Source organism: Salvia hispanica, chromosome 3, assembly GCF_029641045.1.
Source record: "Salvia hispanica isolate PSC_SH4W2 chromosome 3, Shi_PSC_v1, whole genome shotgun sequence".
Taxonomy (NCBI): domain Eukaryota; kingdom Viridiplantae; phylum Streptophyta; class Magnoliopsida; order Lamiales; family Lamiaceae; genus Salvia; species Salvia hispanica.
Window position 1 is genome coordinate 5,855,123 of NC_142694.1, and position 19,605 is coordinate 5,874,727.

The window sequence follows — 19,605 nt, forward strand, 5'->3', positions numbered from 1 at the left end:
GTGAATTTCAATTTTATACTGTAAAGTAGGGGTGTCAAAATGGATACCGGATATTGGATACCCGATATCTGAACCCGAAAATATCGGATAATTGGATACTTGAAACCCGATTTTTCGGGTATCGGATCGGGATCGGGTAGTAAGAATTTTGGACGATCGGGTATCGGCCCGATACCCGATCGGGTATACCCGAAATACCCGATTTATTTTTTAAAATTCATAAATTATATTTTTATTATAATTAAATGTAATTTAATTTCTTAATTATCTTTTAGTTAATACTTATTAGCATATAAGTAAGATATTAGTGATTTAGATTTATGAATTGTGATAGGTTATTGTGGATGAATGATTGAACATTTGAATTATTGAATTATGATGTAGGATGTTATTGTGATAGCTTTTTATGTGAAATATGGACAAGTTTATCCATGTTAGATAAATCAAATATTACATGATCAAGATTCAAGGGAACAGAGATTATAACATGTTAGTTTGTGTTAAGGTAACCTGCTAGATTTAGTCCAATAAAATAAATGAGAAATGGGTTTTAAGAAATAGTCGAGTGCCACAATTTGGTAAGGAATGTGTTTACTCTCAACCTCTGCCGTCCACAACAAAACCAGCTCCAGTCCAACCAGGTGCATGCCCCTTAGGTACTGCTCTAACTAAATAATATGAAATAAATTCTAAAATTTTGTAGTTAATTTAAAAAAAAAAAGTCACAATCTCAATCGGGACTGGATACCCGAGTCGGGTATCCGGGTATCCGAAATAAAAATTGGGTCGGGTATCGGGAATGAGATTTTGTGAATTTCGGGATCGGTACCCGAAAATTTCGGATCGGGTATCCACGGGTACCCGATTTGACAGGCCTACTGTAAAGTATTAATCTTATAGTGATAGGTAGTTAAGATGAGATAATGGAAAACTAAATCTACTTAAATCAAACTCTTGTAATCTTATTGCGTATAGACAAAAAATATAAAACAAACTTTTATTATTGAACGAATGAAGTTTTTTTATTTGCATCCCAAAATCGAAAATTGTGACTTGTTGGGGAAAGAAGATGATTGGTCGCAAAATTGTTACTCCGGTTTGCAAATTTAGAATGGCGGTGAAATCAAACGTGTGTCAAAACATGTAGGGATCTGAAGGTGAGACGAAATTGATCATTAAATACTATGGGCTATGGCTATGCCTATTATTCTAAATTTATATTAGTAGTTAATATATTTTGCACATCTTTTAGTAATTATATTTGTTTTAAATATGTATTAAAAATTGGTGTGATGTGTGATGCAAACTCAAGCTCGATACTGTAATTTAAACCAACTAATCATGGAATATATAAATGTCAAGAGTAGTCTTAATTTAGATTACTCAAATGGTCTCATATTTATATGTTACATTGCTGTCAAACATATTAATATTGTGATCATAATATTAGTGGAGGCAGAGATGTCTATATGGGCACGTGTATGTCAAGCTAAAGTGATAAACATTTATACCAAAGTTGAGATAAATTGATACAAATTCGCAAAATTTAGTTAAAATTATGGTTTGTGCCACAATTTTATAAATCAGTTTTACAAATTATGAATTTCATTTTCTTTTTTAATTTTTGGGATCAATATAATCATGAGTCAAATTATATCTACCATTTATACCAAAGAAAATATGATGGGATTTGCGAATTCAGTGAATGAAGTATTAATCATGTTAAAAAGAATATTGTGTTGCTCTCTTTGTTCCTTATTAATTGTCTAAATTTGTAATTTTCATTCATTCTTCGTTAATTATCTCTTTTATTTACTGGTGTGGATCTTATAAAATTGATATTTATTCATTCATATCGAAAATCTTAGATACACCATTTATATTGATGAAGTGATTTCCATCAATTATTATGTTAAATTTAATTTTGATTGATATACAAATTATGTTTAATTGACAATAATGATTAAATTTGTGTATTTATTCACAATTTTTAAAGTTCAAATGCAAATTATAACAGTTAAATTTAATTTTGATTGATTGATATTCAAATTATGTTTAATCCACAATTATGTTTAAATTTGTGTATTTATTCACAATTTTTAAAGATCGGTACTTCACTTTTTAAAGATACACAACTACAAAGTCGACCCAACTTACAAAAAGTTAATACTTCAAATAATTTCGGTAGATACCAATTTTACAGCAGTCAGGAAAAAAGATGTAAGACTGCACAAAATTAATCTATCATCACATATAATGAAGCCTTTCCAATCACATATTATCAATGAATTCGTGTACATAATACATTTATATACATCAAGGGCACCTTCAATCCCTGAATCCTTGCTTCCCATGGTTTCCGGCTCAGACGCGGAGTCAGTCTGCTCTGCCCGGTTCATGAAAGACTCCTCGCAGCAAAAACGAGCCTATAAATGGGCTTTGTTTGCAGCAGAGCTAGCTAGATTCCTAAGTTTATTACTGTATCCTGTATGTTTCAAGGTCCGATATCCAGGCTCAATCAATGATCTTCTCGCCAGTTGAGAAAAGGTTCCACACCACGGTCCCAACTAAGTAGAGCCCCACAGACACTTCGAAAACATTATCCCACGAACCTGAAAAACCAAACTAGCCCATCAAACGCGATGGTAGCAAAAAACCAACGAGCAAGCAGCTGAGCACTTCAGGAACCGATTGTTAGAGTATTTCGTTGGCTTATGTTGCATTAACACATTCATGGAAGTTTTAGTCCAGTAATGAGATTATTTAAAAGGACATACCATGTTGCAAGATGTAACCAGTTGTCGCGGTTCCGAAAACTCCAGCCAGCACTCCAGCAGTATTAGATAGACCAAGCAATACACCCTGTAAAGGTTTTATTACAGACGAAGATATCGTTAAACAGCTACTCTTCCAACCATCCCCAATATCTTACGGTATGTTTTCTGTTCGTATTAGCATGTATAATTTCACTCGAAACAACATATGAAGCTCGGATGTCTTCCGAGTTTCTTCAGAAAGTAGTTAACTTTGATATTAAGAGCTTCAACTATGTTTCCTTTGACTAAAACTTATCAAAGTTTATTATGCCAGTATATATACCTTCACTCACAAAAACAGGAAATATTAGGTGGAAATACGTACTGAATATCGAGGAGCAATATCTTGATGATTCGAATATAATCCTGATTGTGAAAAGGCATCAGTTCCCTGCAAAAAGGATTACTTGAGGAAATTATAAGCAAAGTAGCAACAGCACATATGCAAGGACGGCGACTAAACAACACCATGATTTTTATGATTTCTGAACAGTTTAATAAACATACCTGGCTGCAAGCCATACACAAAACTGCCATAGCAGGGGAATCAATATGGCTCAACTGAGTCAAGAAAAACGCCGGGCCTAAGAATCCAACCGTCTGCATCATCTGTACAACACAACGAATAATGTGAACAGTGAAATAAGAAAATCCTTGTTTCCTCCATGTTCAAGTCGGGGGGTTATTATCAAATGTAGGTGGTGCGACTGCCAATTTATCCAAACACATAAAATTAACTATTTTCAAGATGCAGCACAATATCTGCCTAGAGCATAAATCAACATAAAGAATACATTTTCCTGGGAAGCACTCAAAATAAATAAATGCGTTGTAAATCTTGTGTTCCAGTAACAAACATGGTGAAAGGGTAAAACGTTTAGATCTATAGAATTATCTATGCAGAGCACCAATAATATTTTAAACGTATTTTAGACTTGTACTTTTCTTTCCTTATATACTATAGCTCTCTTGTTTCGTAGGGAGAGAGAGAACTCACAGAGGTGAAAATTTAGAGCATTATATAGTACTGTACCATCACACTATTTTGGGAAAATGTTTTATCATGGGAAATAGGTGTGATATCTAAAGCAGTGAGGCTGGGATGAGTGCCTGTTTCTGTGCGAAAAAGCTTATTACTAATAGCAATGGTGCAACTATATTTCTTTAGCTGTACAATGCAAAGAAAAAGGCTTCAAAGGCACTTCCTCCAATCAGGGCAGTTTTTCTACAGAGAGGCCAACAAAATCCCCTCCAAAAGAAATAGTGATTGCTACACGATTTTACTTACATCATAAAATATGTTCATAAAAGTGATTAGTAAGTTCCAGTCTGTCTGATTCATTATTTAAAGTTGACTTGGTTCACTAGACTTCGACATTAACTATCTTTTTTAACAAGTTTCAGTAATTCATCTCAAAATCAAAAGTAAGCAACAGCATTCACTACTTTGACATGCATTCTTTTAGCTATATACAAAAGTAAAAGAGCAATACCTTTCTAACCACGGTTACCGATACACCTCTACTTACTAGAGTATCTGCAATCCAACCACCCAAATTGGCAGAAAATGCCATAGTAAGCCATGGAAAGACAGAAAACAGTCCTGACTCGGTGAGATTAAACTTCAACACCTACAAAAGAGTATGGCATCATAAACTGAACTTACACATTGGTGTTCATATATGATTGAAATATAAGCAACAAAGGACTGTATCCGTGGTCATGACAGATTCATAGAACTTTTCTTCAACATTATGAATCAAAACATGATTCATAGAATTTTTCTTCAACATGAATCAAAACATGATCTCACAGCCATAGGCAGTTGAGTAAAACTCAAATGTGCATTACCTGGTGATAATATGTAGGCATCCAGGTAAGAAGGATAAATGTTCCCCAATTGTGACAGAAGTGAGATACTATCAGAGCCCACACAGGTGGTTTTGATAATATCAATTTCCATGGTATCGATTTAGCCGGTTGCTTCGATATGCAGTTGCTAACAATAAGCTTTTTTTCTGCAGGCAGTAGTTGAGGATCCTCTGCGGGTGAACTGTGAGCCTGCATCATGCAATCATTGTCAAGAACAGTATTTAACTATTCGAAAGCTGGAAGAGTGTTAGTAATAAATGCATCTAGAACATGCCTATGTTAGAATTTTACCTTATTAAGCCACAAAGCTAACCAAATTGTGCCAAGAGAACCAAATGAATAAAAGACAGATGGCCAGCCAAACTTGTGAATCAACATCGGTGAAAAGGCCAGACCAGTGACAGATCCAAGATACATCCCACTGTAAACCAATGCTAACGACCTACTTCTCTCGGATACAGGAACCCATTTTGATAGTATAGTATTCATAGCAGGCATTGCAACACCCTGCAAGAAAGTGATCTAGCTTACTCCACAGACTAACAAGTATGCTGTATTTTCTTTTCAGAATAAATAAAATACATCAAGCATAGCATTTGTCTCAAGTATGTTGCTAACCTCTCCGATACCCATGAAAGCACGGACGACAAGTAAAAAAGGCAAACCAAGTTTTGCCGCAACTGGTGTGAGTATTGTTGCTACTGACCACCAAACTACACCAAATCCTAAAACAAATTTGCCACCAACAGTGTCTGCCCATATCCCTCCTGCAATCTGACATTCATGTCATTGACAAATCGATAAGATATCAACTGCACATATATTAGTACTATCAAATCATCAAAGATTCAGAGCATATGTAGCGGGTGAAAATAACAGAAAACTAAGAATCAAGAGGCAGAAAACTCAAGCTGAATGCCATAGCAGTAAACCATAAGATGCAGGTGAAAACAAATGATGCTACTACAAAACAAGTGAAGATCGTCTAAATACCTGAGTGAGAAGGTAACCCCAGAAAAAGGAGGACTGAATCAAACCAACCGTTGTCGGACTCCAACCATACTCTGATGCCATTGGAAGTATCGCAATGCTCATGTTCACCTGAAAGAAATTATATTTGCTTACATTTCTCCACAAAATCTCCCAGAATCATGAGAAATAAAAGGTAGCCTAGACAGCCTTGAATCCCAAATTTCAAAATGATGTATTAACAGACGAATGTGATGACAAGAATTAAGAATTCATATTTATTTAGTGATTGGTATGATAAAGATAGAATCTTGACAACAACCACGCAGTTAAATTGAGTAAAGAAGTTACTCTATCCATATTGCAGAGCAGGAAAGCGGAGAAGCAGAGGAGCACAATCACCCATCGCTTCGGGAACTCCTCCCACCACGGAAGGTCGTCGGCGGCGACGCCGTCATCCGCGGCAAGAGCTTGGTCGAGCCGAGCCGAGTCCGGCGCCGACTCCACAGTTTCCGACTTGACATCCGCCCGCACTCTTCCCCATCTTGCCCTCCAAATGAAGGTGCTTCCGCCGTCAATTCGGCGAAAGTGGGAGCTCCGGGAGGGGCGTAGCGGGAAAGGCGAGGGGCGGGGCTTGCAGTGGAGAGCGGGGAGGTGGGTTTTGGGAGCGGAGTTGAGGGAAATGAGCAGACCTCTGGCGGCGTTCATGGCTCACCAGAGAAAAATGGTTGAGTTGTTGAAATTCATTGGTTTATTCCGTTGGCGTGGGAATCATGAAGTTTAAGCTGTGGGAGTTTGAGGTTTTGGGGAAGTGGTGATCGGACCAACCACGTGTGATACAATCCAAACCAGATAAACTGCTGTTATCGTCAACCCTTGATATTTTGGATTTCTTACATTAGAAAACGCAAATCCAAGAATTTGTCAAATTGAAATATACTGTGGTTGAAAGCCCACCAGCAACTAAACTATAAAAACGTTTTTTTATCCTTTGTTCTAGCTGTCTTTTCATAATCTTATTTTGAAAGTAATAATCTTAGTTTAAGATGTCAAGAGTCTAAATGATAAATTAAAATAGAAGAAAAAATAGTAGTGTAGTTATATAAGAATGTTTTTTAATTAGTTTTGAGATAAAATAGTTAGGTGGAGTATTTGAGAAATACAACTCGTACTAGCAGTATATTAAAATTTTACTAAAAAACGATTGTTCACCGCTAGATTTGCTAGGGATTAATCTAAAAGAGTGAACTATACGAAAGTCTATAACTTTTTCGTTTGTGACACTGTAGGCCCCTGATAAAAAAAAATATCGTTAAACGACCCTAATCTTAAACATAATCACATATCTTGTGTTTTGTAGCCAATTTTCAGACCAAAATACCCAAATGCCTTGAAGGGCATTTCAATCAAAGTACCCGCAACCTGCAGACCTACTCTGCGCATACCTACACTAGTTTGCAGACCTTACCTAGACTTTTGTCAAATCATATTTGATTTTTCCCACGCGCTTATATTTTCCTTGCTATATTTTAAGGGTTTTTTCTTCAATTCATTTATCTTCTTTGTAAACTGGAATAGTAGTAATTAAAAGATATTTAGTCTATTCAACAAAATATGAACGGGCATAAAGGCGCACATGTATGAATATGATGAATCTCCAAAGCAGTGACAGACACAGTAAGAGGCGGGGAAGGGCTTAATAAGCCCCTCCCAAGAGTTCAATTTTCTTGATTTTTCTACTTTTAAATTTTTTGAAAATTCTGAAAATAATTTTCATCTCCCACTAAAATATTGTTTAAGACGCCTAAATGATCAGATGTTGAAAGGTAAGGAGGAGCTGAACGAAAGTAAAGTATCGAAAATTTTAACAACAATGGTTGTCGTGTGGCTAATGAAGAATAAGACGTTTTATTAATAATCGTATATTAGGTTATTACCTATTAGTAAATTACCTTCTTAAATGTGTAATGTGTAAAATGTTGACAGCTATTCACTATATGCTCCCATAGTATCATTTCAAAACATTTTATTAAATAAAGTGCTGCCTTAGAGGTTGTAAATGAAATTTTGAAATGAATATATTTCAAAACATTTTGTTAAACAAAGGGCTGCTTTAGAGGCTGTAAACGAAATTTTAAAATGAATATATCAACCAATAGAAAATCTAATTATAGGGTTTCACGGCAAAAACCACCATTCACAAAATATAATTTTAATTTTCTTTCCATATAATCTATGTAAATTCTATAATTTAAAAGTATTGGACTAGTTTTATACTATAAAATGTTTATGTATATTAACGTTGTGTTTTCAATTTTTCATATGACATGACTAATCTAAATTAAAAATTGATAACTTACCTAAGTGTGAGCAAAAATGGTAATTATGCCATAATTATTAAGGAATAGGTGTGAACAATAGATATTGTGCAGCTTGAAGGCCGCCACTGTCAGCATTCTTACTGAGATGTCCATAATGCCCTTTTAGGGCTTAGGGGCATTTTAGTTAGAAAAAATAAAATATGTGATTATGTATAAAGTTAGGGTCGTCTGGTAATATTTTTTTTATTAAAAACCTAAGGTGTCATAAAATGGAAAGTTAAAAACTTTTGAGGTAGTTCACTCAATCTAAAAAAAATGATTGGGCTTTTGGCTAAGTCGTGTAGGATTAGCCCACGTGATATTTTGTTCTAATACTCCACTCCACTCCATTGTTTGGTTAGGGCATTCACGGAGCCTTAAATCCTAAATCCGGAGCTCATCTCCAAAGCGTATCTTCATTTCCTCTTGTTATGTTAATAGCTCATCTCAGAGCTCATTTCACTGCAATAATAGTCCATCACAGAGCCTATCTCATTTCCACATCAACAATATTCTCTTTTATTTTTAATGTCAATATCTAAATAATTTAAATTAAAAGACATAATAAATTAATTCTCTACTCACATTTTTCTCTCACGTATAATTAAGAATAAAGTATTTATAAGGAGAAGAAATTTAATAAACTATATTTTTTTAAAAAATTCAAAATCGGCCCCGACACCCGCAATGGGGTCCTATCTCAGAGCCCATGGGGAGCCGTCGGCGAATCGCCTGAGGCGATTGCTCGGCCTTGGGGCGGAGGCTTTGGTGAGTGGAGTTAGGCCCCCTCTCCACAATGGGGGACTTTGAGAGCCCATGGGGTGGCCGATCGCTCGGCCCTTGCGATCGGCCACCATTACTAATGCGCTTACAACCGATAAAACACAAAAAATACTGTACTCGATTGTTTATTATAAGTTAGGGTAAAACAAGTATAGGCTCTGCAATAGATTCAGATTAAACAAATATGCTATAAACACAGTAAGTTTGAAAAAAAATCATTATATATTCATACTTTTAACGAGTATAATACACAATTCAAATTGAATTTATAGTTGTTTTTAAATTTAACACTTTTAGTATCAACAAATAACATGATTAATAGTATGAATTATGAATAGAAATATAAATAGAGTTTATGGGCATGTAAGAGCATCCGCAGCGGTGCTCAACCCGCTGCTCGTCCGTCCGTGCCGCTGAGCACCAAGCCGTCCGTCCGCCGATGGAGCTTGTCCGTCTGTGCCAGCGGCACGGCGCTGCTCTTAGCTAAGAGCACGTCCGTGCCGCTGAGCACAATTACGTGGCAGCTTCTGATTGGCCAACGGCATAGCCGTTGGCAATTTCGGTTTTTTTTTTAATTCGAAATTTATTTTAAAAAATGTTTTTAAATAAAAAAAATATTTTCCCACTTCCCAAAAAAATATATCCGTTTTCTACCCACTTTTAATTTATTTTTTAATTTTTTTTCCCCAAAATTCACATTTTCATCTATAAATACCCCCACTCCAACACAAAAAAAATCACATTCTCATCTATTATCTATACTATCATCATCTACATTCTCTCATCTTTTTTCCTCATACTCTATCATCTAAATTCCCACCACACTACACAATGTCCGGCTCCGGCGATCACCCCTCCGGCAATCGCGGTTGGAACCACGATTGGTTCGACTCCGAGGCCGGATATAGTCCGGAAACCCAATTTACGGCCCCTCCTCAAACCCAAGGTTCACAAGCTCCGGGTGGCTACCGTCCTTACCCGGTGCACGACCTAAACGCCCCCGGGTTCGGGTGGGCACCCGAACCCGGATCGGGAGGGAGCAACAGCTCTACTCCTACTCCTACTTCTGGTCCTACTCCTCCTGTTCGTGGCACCCGCACCCCGTACACTCCGGTGAGATGATGGCGATGTTCAAAGCCTACTTGGCAGTCTCCGAAGATCCGGACGTCGGCACGAACCAAACCGGGGAAACTTATTGGTGGCGCATCACTCGCCTCTACAATGAAACCCGGCCGGAGGGAACCATATATCGCAATGATAGTATGGTTCGCAATTGCATGTTCAGATGCAACGAGGCAATCGGGAAGTTTCAGGGGATTTACCTCCAAGAAGAGCGGTCGGCGGGGAGCGGCACGAACGAGTTCGACATCATCAGTGCCGCCTTGGCGACCTACCAACGGGAGGAGTTCAAACCGTTCAAGTACCTCGATTGTTGGCAGGAGGGGCGCCTACATCCGAAGTATAGGGGCGGCATAGTAGCATCCTCCTCCAGCTCCTCCAGCAAACGGTCGAGGTCGGTAGCTCTATCCTCCTCCGATGATGTGGCTACCCAGCTTGCCGGAACTAACTTGGGTAGCCCCGACGCTGGCCCGAGCGGTTCCCGCCGGCCGGTCGGAAGGAAGAAGGCGACGACCACCCGCCGCCGCGCCCCGACTCCATCCGCCGCCGCCCCCGCTCCCTTTGTGCCTCCTCCACCCCCGAACAACTCGTTGTGGGCCATCTTGAGTCAACTCCATATGACCGATACGTCTCACATGACCCCGGAACAACTTGCAACACATGAGCAATTGATCCGGGGTCTCAAGAGGCAATTGGGGTTAGAGGAATAGTCTTCCACGTTTGTAATTTTTAATTTGTAGGATTTTAATTATGTATTTTTTATTTTAATTATGTATTTTTATTTTTAGTATTTTAATTATGTAATTTGTATTTTTTAGGATTTTAATTATGTAATTTTTATTTTATAATGTATTTTTATAATGTAGAAATATTTTTAATAATTGGAGTATTTAAATTGAATAATAGAATGGTGGGACCCTTGAGCTTGTTCTTAGCTAAGAGCACGGATGTGGGTGTTGTGCTCTTAGCTAAGGATAAGGAATAAAAGTGGGTCCGGACCCACCTCCGTGCTCTTAGCTAAGAGCACGGATGGGGATGCTCTAAGGTACACTAACACTCTGTAAGTCAGTTTAAATGAAATAAGCTATAAATTTATTTTAGTTAGTGTGAAAAGATAAATGGAGTAATATTTAAATTTGATATGCACTAATTATATATGAGTAAGTCAGTTTAAACGAAATAAGCTATAAATTTATTTTAGTTAGTGTGAAAAGATAAATGGAGTAATATTTAAATTTGATATGCACTAATTATATACGAGGAGCAATCAATTGCCAACTACAACTAATTTGAGATCATATAGTGGTCTAAAAATTGTCACGTGTAATTTTCATTTTTATTAATTAAATCGAAAAAGATAAAAAAATACTAAATTAAGGTTTTTTTACGAAAATGTCAATATAGTATTTTGAAAATATCAGCACAATGATTTGAGAATGTCAACACATTGCTTAAAGAATGACATTCTAGATGTATTATATTTACATATTTTATATACTATGTTGACATTTGTTGTTATACGAAAAAATTGAAAAATTTTGATTTTTTTTTCAAATTTTGACATCAGAACATATGCAAGTGAGATCTCGTTAGAATCCTTATGAAATTATCTTTAATTTGATATATGTTGTGCGAAAAAATAATTTCAATCGAGAAAGTTATATGCATTTTAAAGTTATATGATGTTTTTTAAAAGTTAGTTACAACTAATTTATTATAAATTGACGTTAATATCCTTATTGATCGTATTGACATTCCAGGACTAATGATTTAGACTACTAATTTAAATATCTAATGATTATTATTTAATTATAGTTGACCATTAAATATTGAATTAGTTATATATTATCTATATTCTTTTTTACCATCTTCTAATTCAGTGGAAAAATTAGTAAAATAAACTGGGCTATCTATAGTAGTACAATGGAGTACACATTATTGTTGGGCCTTAATGAAATAATCCAAAGAGAAATAGAGAAAAGGAACGCAAGAAAGATAAAACCCTAGAAAAATCTCCACCCTTATTCAACATCACATTTACGTTTACTCCTCTCGGTTTCCTTCTCCCTCTCCGAATCTTCCAGTGTTTACGCCTGAATCAATACCGCTGCACTTCTCCATCGCCATCCATTGCCTGCTTGTGTCTCTTCTCCTATTCAGCCCTCATTATCCACCCTCCTTTGAAGATATATTTAAAAGCTTAGAGCTTGAAGCTTCACACCCATTGCCGGTAAGGATTTTTTTAATCTTATTCCTCTTGTATTCTAACATTGAATTGAATTGAAAGGATAAATTAGGAGAAAGTTGCTCGTGAATTGAGCTAGCGAAGGGAGCGAGAATTTACGACTTAAATTGGAATCACTTCATAGTAATTGGATTAATGTAATGCTCAAACTTGTTTTGAATTCATGACTTGGAGTAGTAATTTTGGACTTAATTCATAGGAACTGGAAAGTAGTTTAATTTGTAAGAACTGGATGATAACGATGATAAGGCCTGGTCATGCGAAGTTATAGTTATGTGTTGCTCTAAGTTTCTGGTATATAAGCTTATTTTTTCTTTTTTTGTCTAGTTTCAAGCTACATAAGGATACCTGAAAACATGGGAAAGAAGAAATTCTTTGATAAGAAAAAATCAGCCACATTCCAGCTCATGGCCAGGGACACATCTGATCCGAATTACTCAACATCGGACCCAATGGGTGATCGTGTTTTTGTACGTGTAGACAACAATGAGTATGTACCTACCACAATGGAAGACTCTGCTGATCCTGACTCGATTTATGCTGATGCCCCTGATGATTATGATGATGAGGATCCATATGGTAGCTCTGGAGAAGTGGTTGACCATAAATCTAAATCTACGGGCTTGCCTGATCATATACGAAGGGAGATTCTGGAGCTAGGGTTTCCAGATGATGGGTACAATTATCTGGCCCATATGCGGGAGATAAAGAACACAGGCGGTGGTTCAACATATTTTAATAATCCCAAGGCTGATGTCCATCAGCTTCCGCAAGACGTTAAGGTATAACTGAATTCATCCATCTCTGAGTTCTATAAAACTGAAATTCAGTTTTATATTTTGTAACAATTCATATTTATGCTAGTTAGAATTATATCAATCTCTTAAATTGATGGGCTGAACATGGATGCTGTAAAGTCTTACATTTCTTATGCGGAAAAATCAATCATTGTGTTTAAGCACCTTATTTCTTGTATTGATGTTAGTATATTGTCATGATTTTGGTGTTTTATTGATTATTGTGTAACTCTGTGTACTGCAATTAATACTTTACTTTTTAATGTGGTAGGCCTATGATGCTTCAAGGGTTGAGGTTTCCAATGTGAGTGATACTGTTGAGAAATCTATTTACAGTGTGGCAGCAAAGACTGTTGATGTGAGATTACATAAAGCGTTGGATCCTGAAATTGCGGCATTGCTGGATGATCGTAACTCTTCAGACTTTGGGTCTGATGTTGAGGACTTAGAAGAGGATTTTGTTGTCAAAGCAAATCTTTTCGAAGGAAGTGTAGGTCAAGAAGTTGATGAGAAGTTTATTGGTGAAGAACTTGATGAGAAGTTGAGTTTTACTTCAGGCTCAAGGTTTAATCATCCAGGGGTTCAAGACACCATTGTATCTGGCTCAACAGAGAATAGGTCTTCCTCATACTTAGATAATGAGAGGCCTAGAGTTCGTCGTCCACTTGATGAGCAGTTTGATATGGTAAGTTTATGATTTCATATTTATTACTCCCTGTTGTTTGTATTATAGGAATATGTATACAGGCTCACTTGGATATAATTTAATGCAGCTTGAGCTCCAAGAATATGGTTCTGACAACGAAGAAGAATTTATGGGGTACATGGATGAGGAAGATTGCCAAGAGTCCCTTAAAGAAAAGCTGAGCAATGCTCTTGAGGGCCATCCATCAAATGTCTTGCATCATAACAATGAAGGACTTGATGATGAGCCCCCTGAATTAACTGCTGAAGTGATTCGCCGATGCAGAGAATATGCTGAGAAGTTTGAAGATCAGGATGATCAAGAAGTAGTGCTGGTTGAAGAGAGCAGCGATGAAGCAGAAGCTTGGGACTGTGAGACTATCGTAACTACTTATTCAACACTCGACAATCACCCTGCTAAAATAGGAGCTCCAGAAGGGAGGAGGAAGAAGAAGATTGCTGAGGCATTATCTGGATCTGCTACTGGCACCAGCCAAGTTATAACACTTAGAGGGAGAGAGAGACTTCCCGTAGACTTTTTGCCTGCTAATAGAAAAAGAGTTGAAGAGAAGACAAAAGATGAGAAAGATGTGAATAACAAGAAAAGTGATCTACATAAAAAGAAGCCACGTGCTCAAGAGTCGAAGGAGGAAAAGAAAGAGAGGAAGGTATAAAAAGCTCTGTTTATCAGGCCCCTACATATTTTCTGATAGCTATAGAGGAATATTTTTAATTATTCTACTTACTAACTTAGCCATATTATTTATACTGATGATTTTCCCTCTCCGCCCTGTCCTCCAACCATGCATGCACGCCTCCCTTCTCCCATTTTCGATGCTTAGTGTACCATCATTTGAATACAAAACTATTGTTTTGCAGTCTGCTGTTAAATTAGAACGACGCGAGGCACGGCAATTGAAAAAGGAAACAAAAGAGGTTTATAAGTTTGAGTCTCATCGTGCTCAAAAAGTTGCAGCTTTCACTGGACCTTCATCTATTCATCTCATGTGAGTATATAACCGTTTGATGTGGCCTTTGAGCACTTACAAATGATAATTATCATTGTTGAAATAATTGGATCAGTTTAATTTTCTTAGCTCACCATTTTATACGATGCATGATACTTGATCGTGACCAATCATGAAGCAGACATTTGTGAAGGAATGTCTACTTATTGGTGGGAATTGTTGTGTTGGATATATAAACCGAGACGAACACATTAACATTGAACATTATTTACTATCCTGAACTGATTTACATCTCCATCACATATAGGTTCAATAGATCTTATCTGGGTGATCTCTATTGTTTCACATTTGAAAATGAATACTGATTACTTATATTCTTTCTCTGTTTCTTGTTTGTCACTTGCAGGTAACTTTCAGAGACAGTTCTAAATTGCAAGGTCGCTACAAAGACAATATCAGATAGTCCTTACCCGTCTTAGGCGGCTGGCTGGAGTTGGATAATGAGAAGTGTCAACTTAGATATTGTTCATCTAAATTATGATTCTAATGCACTCTACAGCTGGTTGTTGTGGCTTTGTAAACTGTTTTGTTTGGCGATTGGATATCGACAAGGGATCGCTATTACTCATTATATTTTAATAGAGATACAAAGTTTGCAATATGAATTGGGCGTGTGATTTTGTTTTTTTAAGACTCATCTGGTTGTTCATGTTGAGACAACATGATTTTCCAGGTTATTAGTTAGTATAACATAAAATAGATTATGTGAGAATTTCAATTTTATTTGATAATAATTCATGGCTTGCACTTGGATCCCCCCATCCTACTTTAACTATAGTTATGTTCCAACGTTTGCCTTTTTTAAATAAAAATGGAAGGTAGTTTAGAATTAATCGGGTGTTGGTACTAGAGATTTTCTTAATTTTAATTGAGTACACTATTATTTTGTCTTTTTCAATATTCTCACATTTGATTTCTTAACCCTTTTGTGTTATCCATTCGGTGGTGATGGTGACATATTGAGATTCTATATAGTGGTCCATAAATATAATATTTAATTCTAATTATTAAGTACTTACTTTATCAAAAATATTTTAAATTATGTATTTGATTAAGCCTCAAATTATAGACTTTGTATAAAATAAAATGTATTAACAATTTTCTAATTGGTAGATATTTTTTCTCTAATTATCAAGTCTAGGTTTTAAAACGCCATTATTAGTTACTAATAAGTAGGAAATTTGAGTCAACAATAGCATCCTCTCGAAAATAAATGAGAAATTATTGGTAACAAAAAAAAGGACATTCTGATAAATTTTTTAGCCTAAATATTTGACAATATAAGTCAGTACTATATTTTTCTCATAGCTTTGTTATTAATTTCACAAGCTTAACATACACCTTGCTTTTATTTCTTCCTATCTCCATCTCTCTCTCTCTCTCTCTCTCTCCCCCCATTATATTTTCTCGCAGCAAACCCTAGTAGCAATGGCATCGGCACGCGCCCCAAATTCGGGTTCAAAATCGTTCGATTTCGGCTCAGATGATATTCTATGTTCCCACGAGGATTACGGAAATCAGGATGGAAATAATGGTATCCACACCGATCCTTCCATTGCACCCAATCCCTCCAAGGTATATTTCATTTTATTTATCATTTCTTGATGATTCGGAGCTTCTATTATGTTTTCATTTTCGCCTGTTGCGGTATTGGATTATCACGTCTGATTTAGGGTTTGCTGCTTTATCGGAGGTGTTGACTATTTTGTGTTGATGAGATTGATCGGTTCTACAGTTTTGAATTGATATGTTTCTTCTTTGTTAAACTAAGTATCTGGTGCATATGCAACGTTCTGTTTTTTTGTTCGTGCTGCAGTTCCTTATTGCCGGTGATTTCTGTGCTAAATTTGTTATTCCCGAATACACTTAAACTTAAGGAGTGGGTTTGTAAACTGAGGGATCTGAGATTATTTGGTTGTGGAAAAAAGATGAATGATTGAGAACAAAAGCATTTAAATTTATGAGACATTGATGGTTTGCTGAATACCTATTCTGTGCACATCAGTATCTTGTTCCCTCTGGGTTCTGAGTTTGTAGGCAGCAGCATTAGTTTTCGTTTGACTGTGTTCAAAATGCTGGGCTTGTTTCTGCTGATATTTTACTTATTTATTTTTTAATTAAGATTGTCCAAGTTTCATCACTGATATCTGCTCTGGATTAAACAGGAGTTTAACAAAAGCAGAATGGCGAGATCAGCTGTTTTTCCTGCATCAACCTATAGTACACCTGAAGAATCCTCATTTAGTCATGATGTAATCTCCACTGTTGATAACACCATGAAGAAATACACTGACAATATCATGCGTTTTCTTGAGGGAATTAGTTCACGGCTGTCACAGTTGGAATTATACTGTTACAATCTGGATAAATCAATTGGAGAAATGCATGCCGACTGGGTTCGTGATCATGGAGAGGCAGATTCCAAGCTCAGATCTCTGGAGAAGCATGTTCAAGAGGTATGTGTTGCAATTAATTTTGCTATTCACCATTATAATTTATAAATTGATGTCCTTTATCTATAATACGGGCATGGGCTCTTTGTTCATTAGTGGCATCCCCCTGCTTTTCATTTCTGGAGAGTTTCCAGAATATGTATGAATAAATATTCTGTTGAATCTTGATTTTCATGGAAACTGAAACTGAGCATTCTTTATTTCGAATCTTGAGTCTATACTCTAAAGCATGTACTTTCTTGGATATTTATGGTTTGGCATGCTGTATATACTGTCACAATCGGTGGTTTTTTTTTTTTATAGTGTTTGCTGCTGTATTTACACGAGTTGTTTGTTTAATATTTTCTTGGAACTAGACTGCAATTTGTATACCAGTCATAAGCTATGCAAATTGAGATAGTGAGATGATACCGCTGCAAACTAAAAGTCTAAAATACATCATTAGGTAAACTGCAAAGTTGGATGAAGAGTTATCTTTCAAACATTACTCATTGATTTCTCTTTCTGTCTACCTTACTATGATTCATATCCAACCTCTCTGAATGATTGAACTAATAACTGGAATACAGGTGCACAGGTCTGTGCAGATTTTAAGAGATAAGCAGGAACTTGCTGATACTCAGAAGGAGTTAGCCAAACTTCAGCTTGTACAAAAGGATTCCACTTCAGCTAACACTAAACAGCAGAATGAGGAGAGAACTTCTGCACCTGCTTCTGAACCTAAAAGTGCAGAGAACTCATCAGATTATCATGATCAGCAGTTGGCACTCGCACTACCTCATCAAGTAGCTCCGCAGCCCTCTCACCATGCTCGGCCAGTTGAGCATCAGCATCCTTCAATTGCACCTCAGTCATCCATGCCTCCACAGAGTATGGCGCCAGTACAGGCATACTGCTTACCTCCTCAACAAATGACCAATATCCCCCCACCACAACAATCTCAAACTCAGTACTTGCCTGCACAATCTCAAGTTCAAGACCTCTCCAGGATGGCACCACAGCAGTCCCAGCCTCAGGGAAACATGACGCCGCAGGTTCAGTCATATCCGCAGCAGTGGTCCCAGCAGCAGCCTGTTCAACAATCCCAACAGTCAGCTATGCCGCCACAGATTAGAGCCTCCTCTCCAATGGTTTACTCTCCCTATCCTTCGGGTCAGCCAAATCAATCTCCTTCTGAAATGGCTCCTGGAAGCATGCACATGCAGGTATCATTTGCAGGAGCATCCCGACCTGGTTCGGCAGGTTCTGATGGATTACCTTATGGGTACGGTGCTCCTCCTGCCAGGCCAATCCAACAGCAGGTCCCGACACAACAACACAAGCCTGGATACACAGCTCAATCAGGAGATGGTTACATGCCTGGCGGGCCTCGTCCCCAACTTCCCCCTGGAAATACATACATGGTTTTTGATGGTGAATCAGGAAGGGCGCATCATCTGCCTCCACAGCCTCAGTTCCAACAAAATGTTTATCCTCAGAATAGCGTCCCTCCGCAAAATCCACCTCGTGTTCCTAGCAGTAACATGTTAGGCCCACCTCAGGCCATGCGCGGCCATCCTTACAGTGAGCTGATAGAGAAGCTGAGCAGCATGGGATACAGAAGCGACCACGTTCTTGGTGTCATTCAGAGGCTGGAAGAGAGTGGCCAGGCGATCGACTTTAATGCTGTGCTTGACAGGTTAAACGGACACCCTGCTGGTACTCAGAGAGGATGGTAAGCGCACTCAACCAACTTGCGTGCTCTGTGTGACTTTCATGTATTGAATTAATAAAGGATTGTGAGATGTCGCTCGCATAATTTCGTATATATTGGGATAAAGAGATGCACTTTTATCAGTAATCTCTTTCTCAAGCGTTTGTGTGCTAATTTGGAAGGGTGCTGCTACTCAGCTTTTGTGACATGGTAGCCCTCGCTAGACTATGGTTTGTTTCTCTACGTAGGTTAAACTGCTTGCGCTCCTTTTATTTATATATCGATCTTTTGAGGAATCTGGAATGGCATTTTTCTAGTATTCCCACGCTGTTTCCTTTTTTTATGTATTGGACGAAACGAAATAATTATAAAAAGCCTAAAAAAAGTGAAAGTTGAAGCAGCGGTATAAAATAATCAGTCTTCATCACTACTCTTCTTCAGATGAATGTTGCGACTTCAATACGTTTAATATTTCACTTATTAAAATGGCGAATTAAACTTTTTTTTACTAGTCTTCAATAAATATCTAATAAAAGTTAGCCAATTATCACAAAAATCATGAATTTTGATCTAATTTTGGTCTATTTTGCAACTTTGAAAAATAGTTTAAATATTTTTTAAATTATCTCATTGCGATATATTTGAAGGAAATTATATATAAATTGAAGCGAAAATACTTTAGCCTAATCTTATACTCCACTACATATTTTCCCTACTAAATCAAATGACTTTAGTGAATGAAATACTACAAATTTGCAAAAAACAATAGATTTCATCTTTCGAGCA

General features: G+C 37.0%; 3 protein-coding genes across 4 annotated transcripts; 2 read left to right on the forward strand and 1 right to left on the reverse strand.

Annotated features, from left to right (window-relative positions):
- Positions 1–2,227: 2,227 nt before the first annotated feature.
- Positions 2,228–6,463, reverse strand: LOC125215102 (sodium-dependent phosphate transport protein 1, chloroplastic-like). The gene is made up of 10 exons (XM_089068807.1): positions 6,009–6,463; positions 5,682–5,789; positions 5,307–5,462; positions 4,980–5,195; positions 4,668–4,877; positions 4,310–4,447; positions 3,324–3,425; positions 3,142–3,207; positions 2,778–2,862; positions 2,228–2,612 (listed from the first exon to the last, which is right to left on the reverse strand). The coding sequence occupies exons 1-10, from the start codon at positions 6,363–6,365 to the stop codon at positions 2,515–2,517; spliced, it is 1,536 nt and encodes a 511-aa protein (XP_088924933.1). The 5' UTR covers positions 6,366–6,463; the 3' UTR covers positions 2,228–2,514.
- Positions 6,464–11,911: 5,448 nt separating this feature from the next.
- Positions 11,912–15,274, forward strand: LOC125215041 (Low temperature viability protein). Of its 2 annotated transcripts, XM_048116333.2 has the most exons (6): positions 11,913–12,149; positions 12,492–12,946; positions 13,233–13,646; positions 13,735–14,313; positions 14,525–14,652; positions 15,020–15,274. In XM_048116333.2, the coding sequence occupies exons 2-6, from the start codon at positions 12,521–12,523 to the stop codon at positions 15,021–15,023; spliced, it is 1,551 nt and encodes a 516-aa protein (XP_047972290.1). In that variant the 5' UTR covers positions 11,913–12,149; positions 12,492–12,520; the 3' UTR covers positions 15,024–15,274. The 2 variants fall into 2 exon arrangements, with proteins under 2 accessions (XP_088922747.1, XP_047972290.1); XM_089066621.1 differs by lacking the exon at positions 15,020–15,274 and having other exon boundaries at positions 11,912–12,149; positions 14,525–14,656.
- A 741-nt stretch (positions 15,275–16,015) lies between these two features.
- Positions 16,016–19,115, forward strand: LOC125214410 (uncharacterized). The gene is made up of 3 exons (XM_048115427.2): positions 16,016–16,248; positions 16,839–17,129; positions 17,696–19,115. Exons 1-3 carry the CDS (start codon positions 16,102–16,104, stop codon positions 18,842–18,844), a joined length of 1,587 nt encoding a protein of 528 aa, XP_047971384.1. The 5' UTR covers positions 16,016–16,101; the 3' UTR covers positions 18,845–19,115.
- Positions 19,116–19,605: the final 490 nt, after the last annotated feature.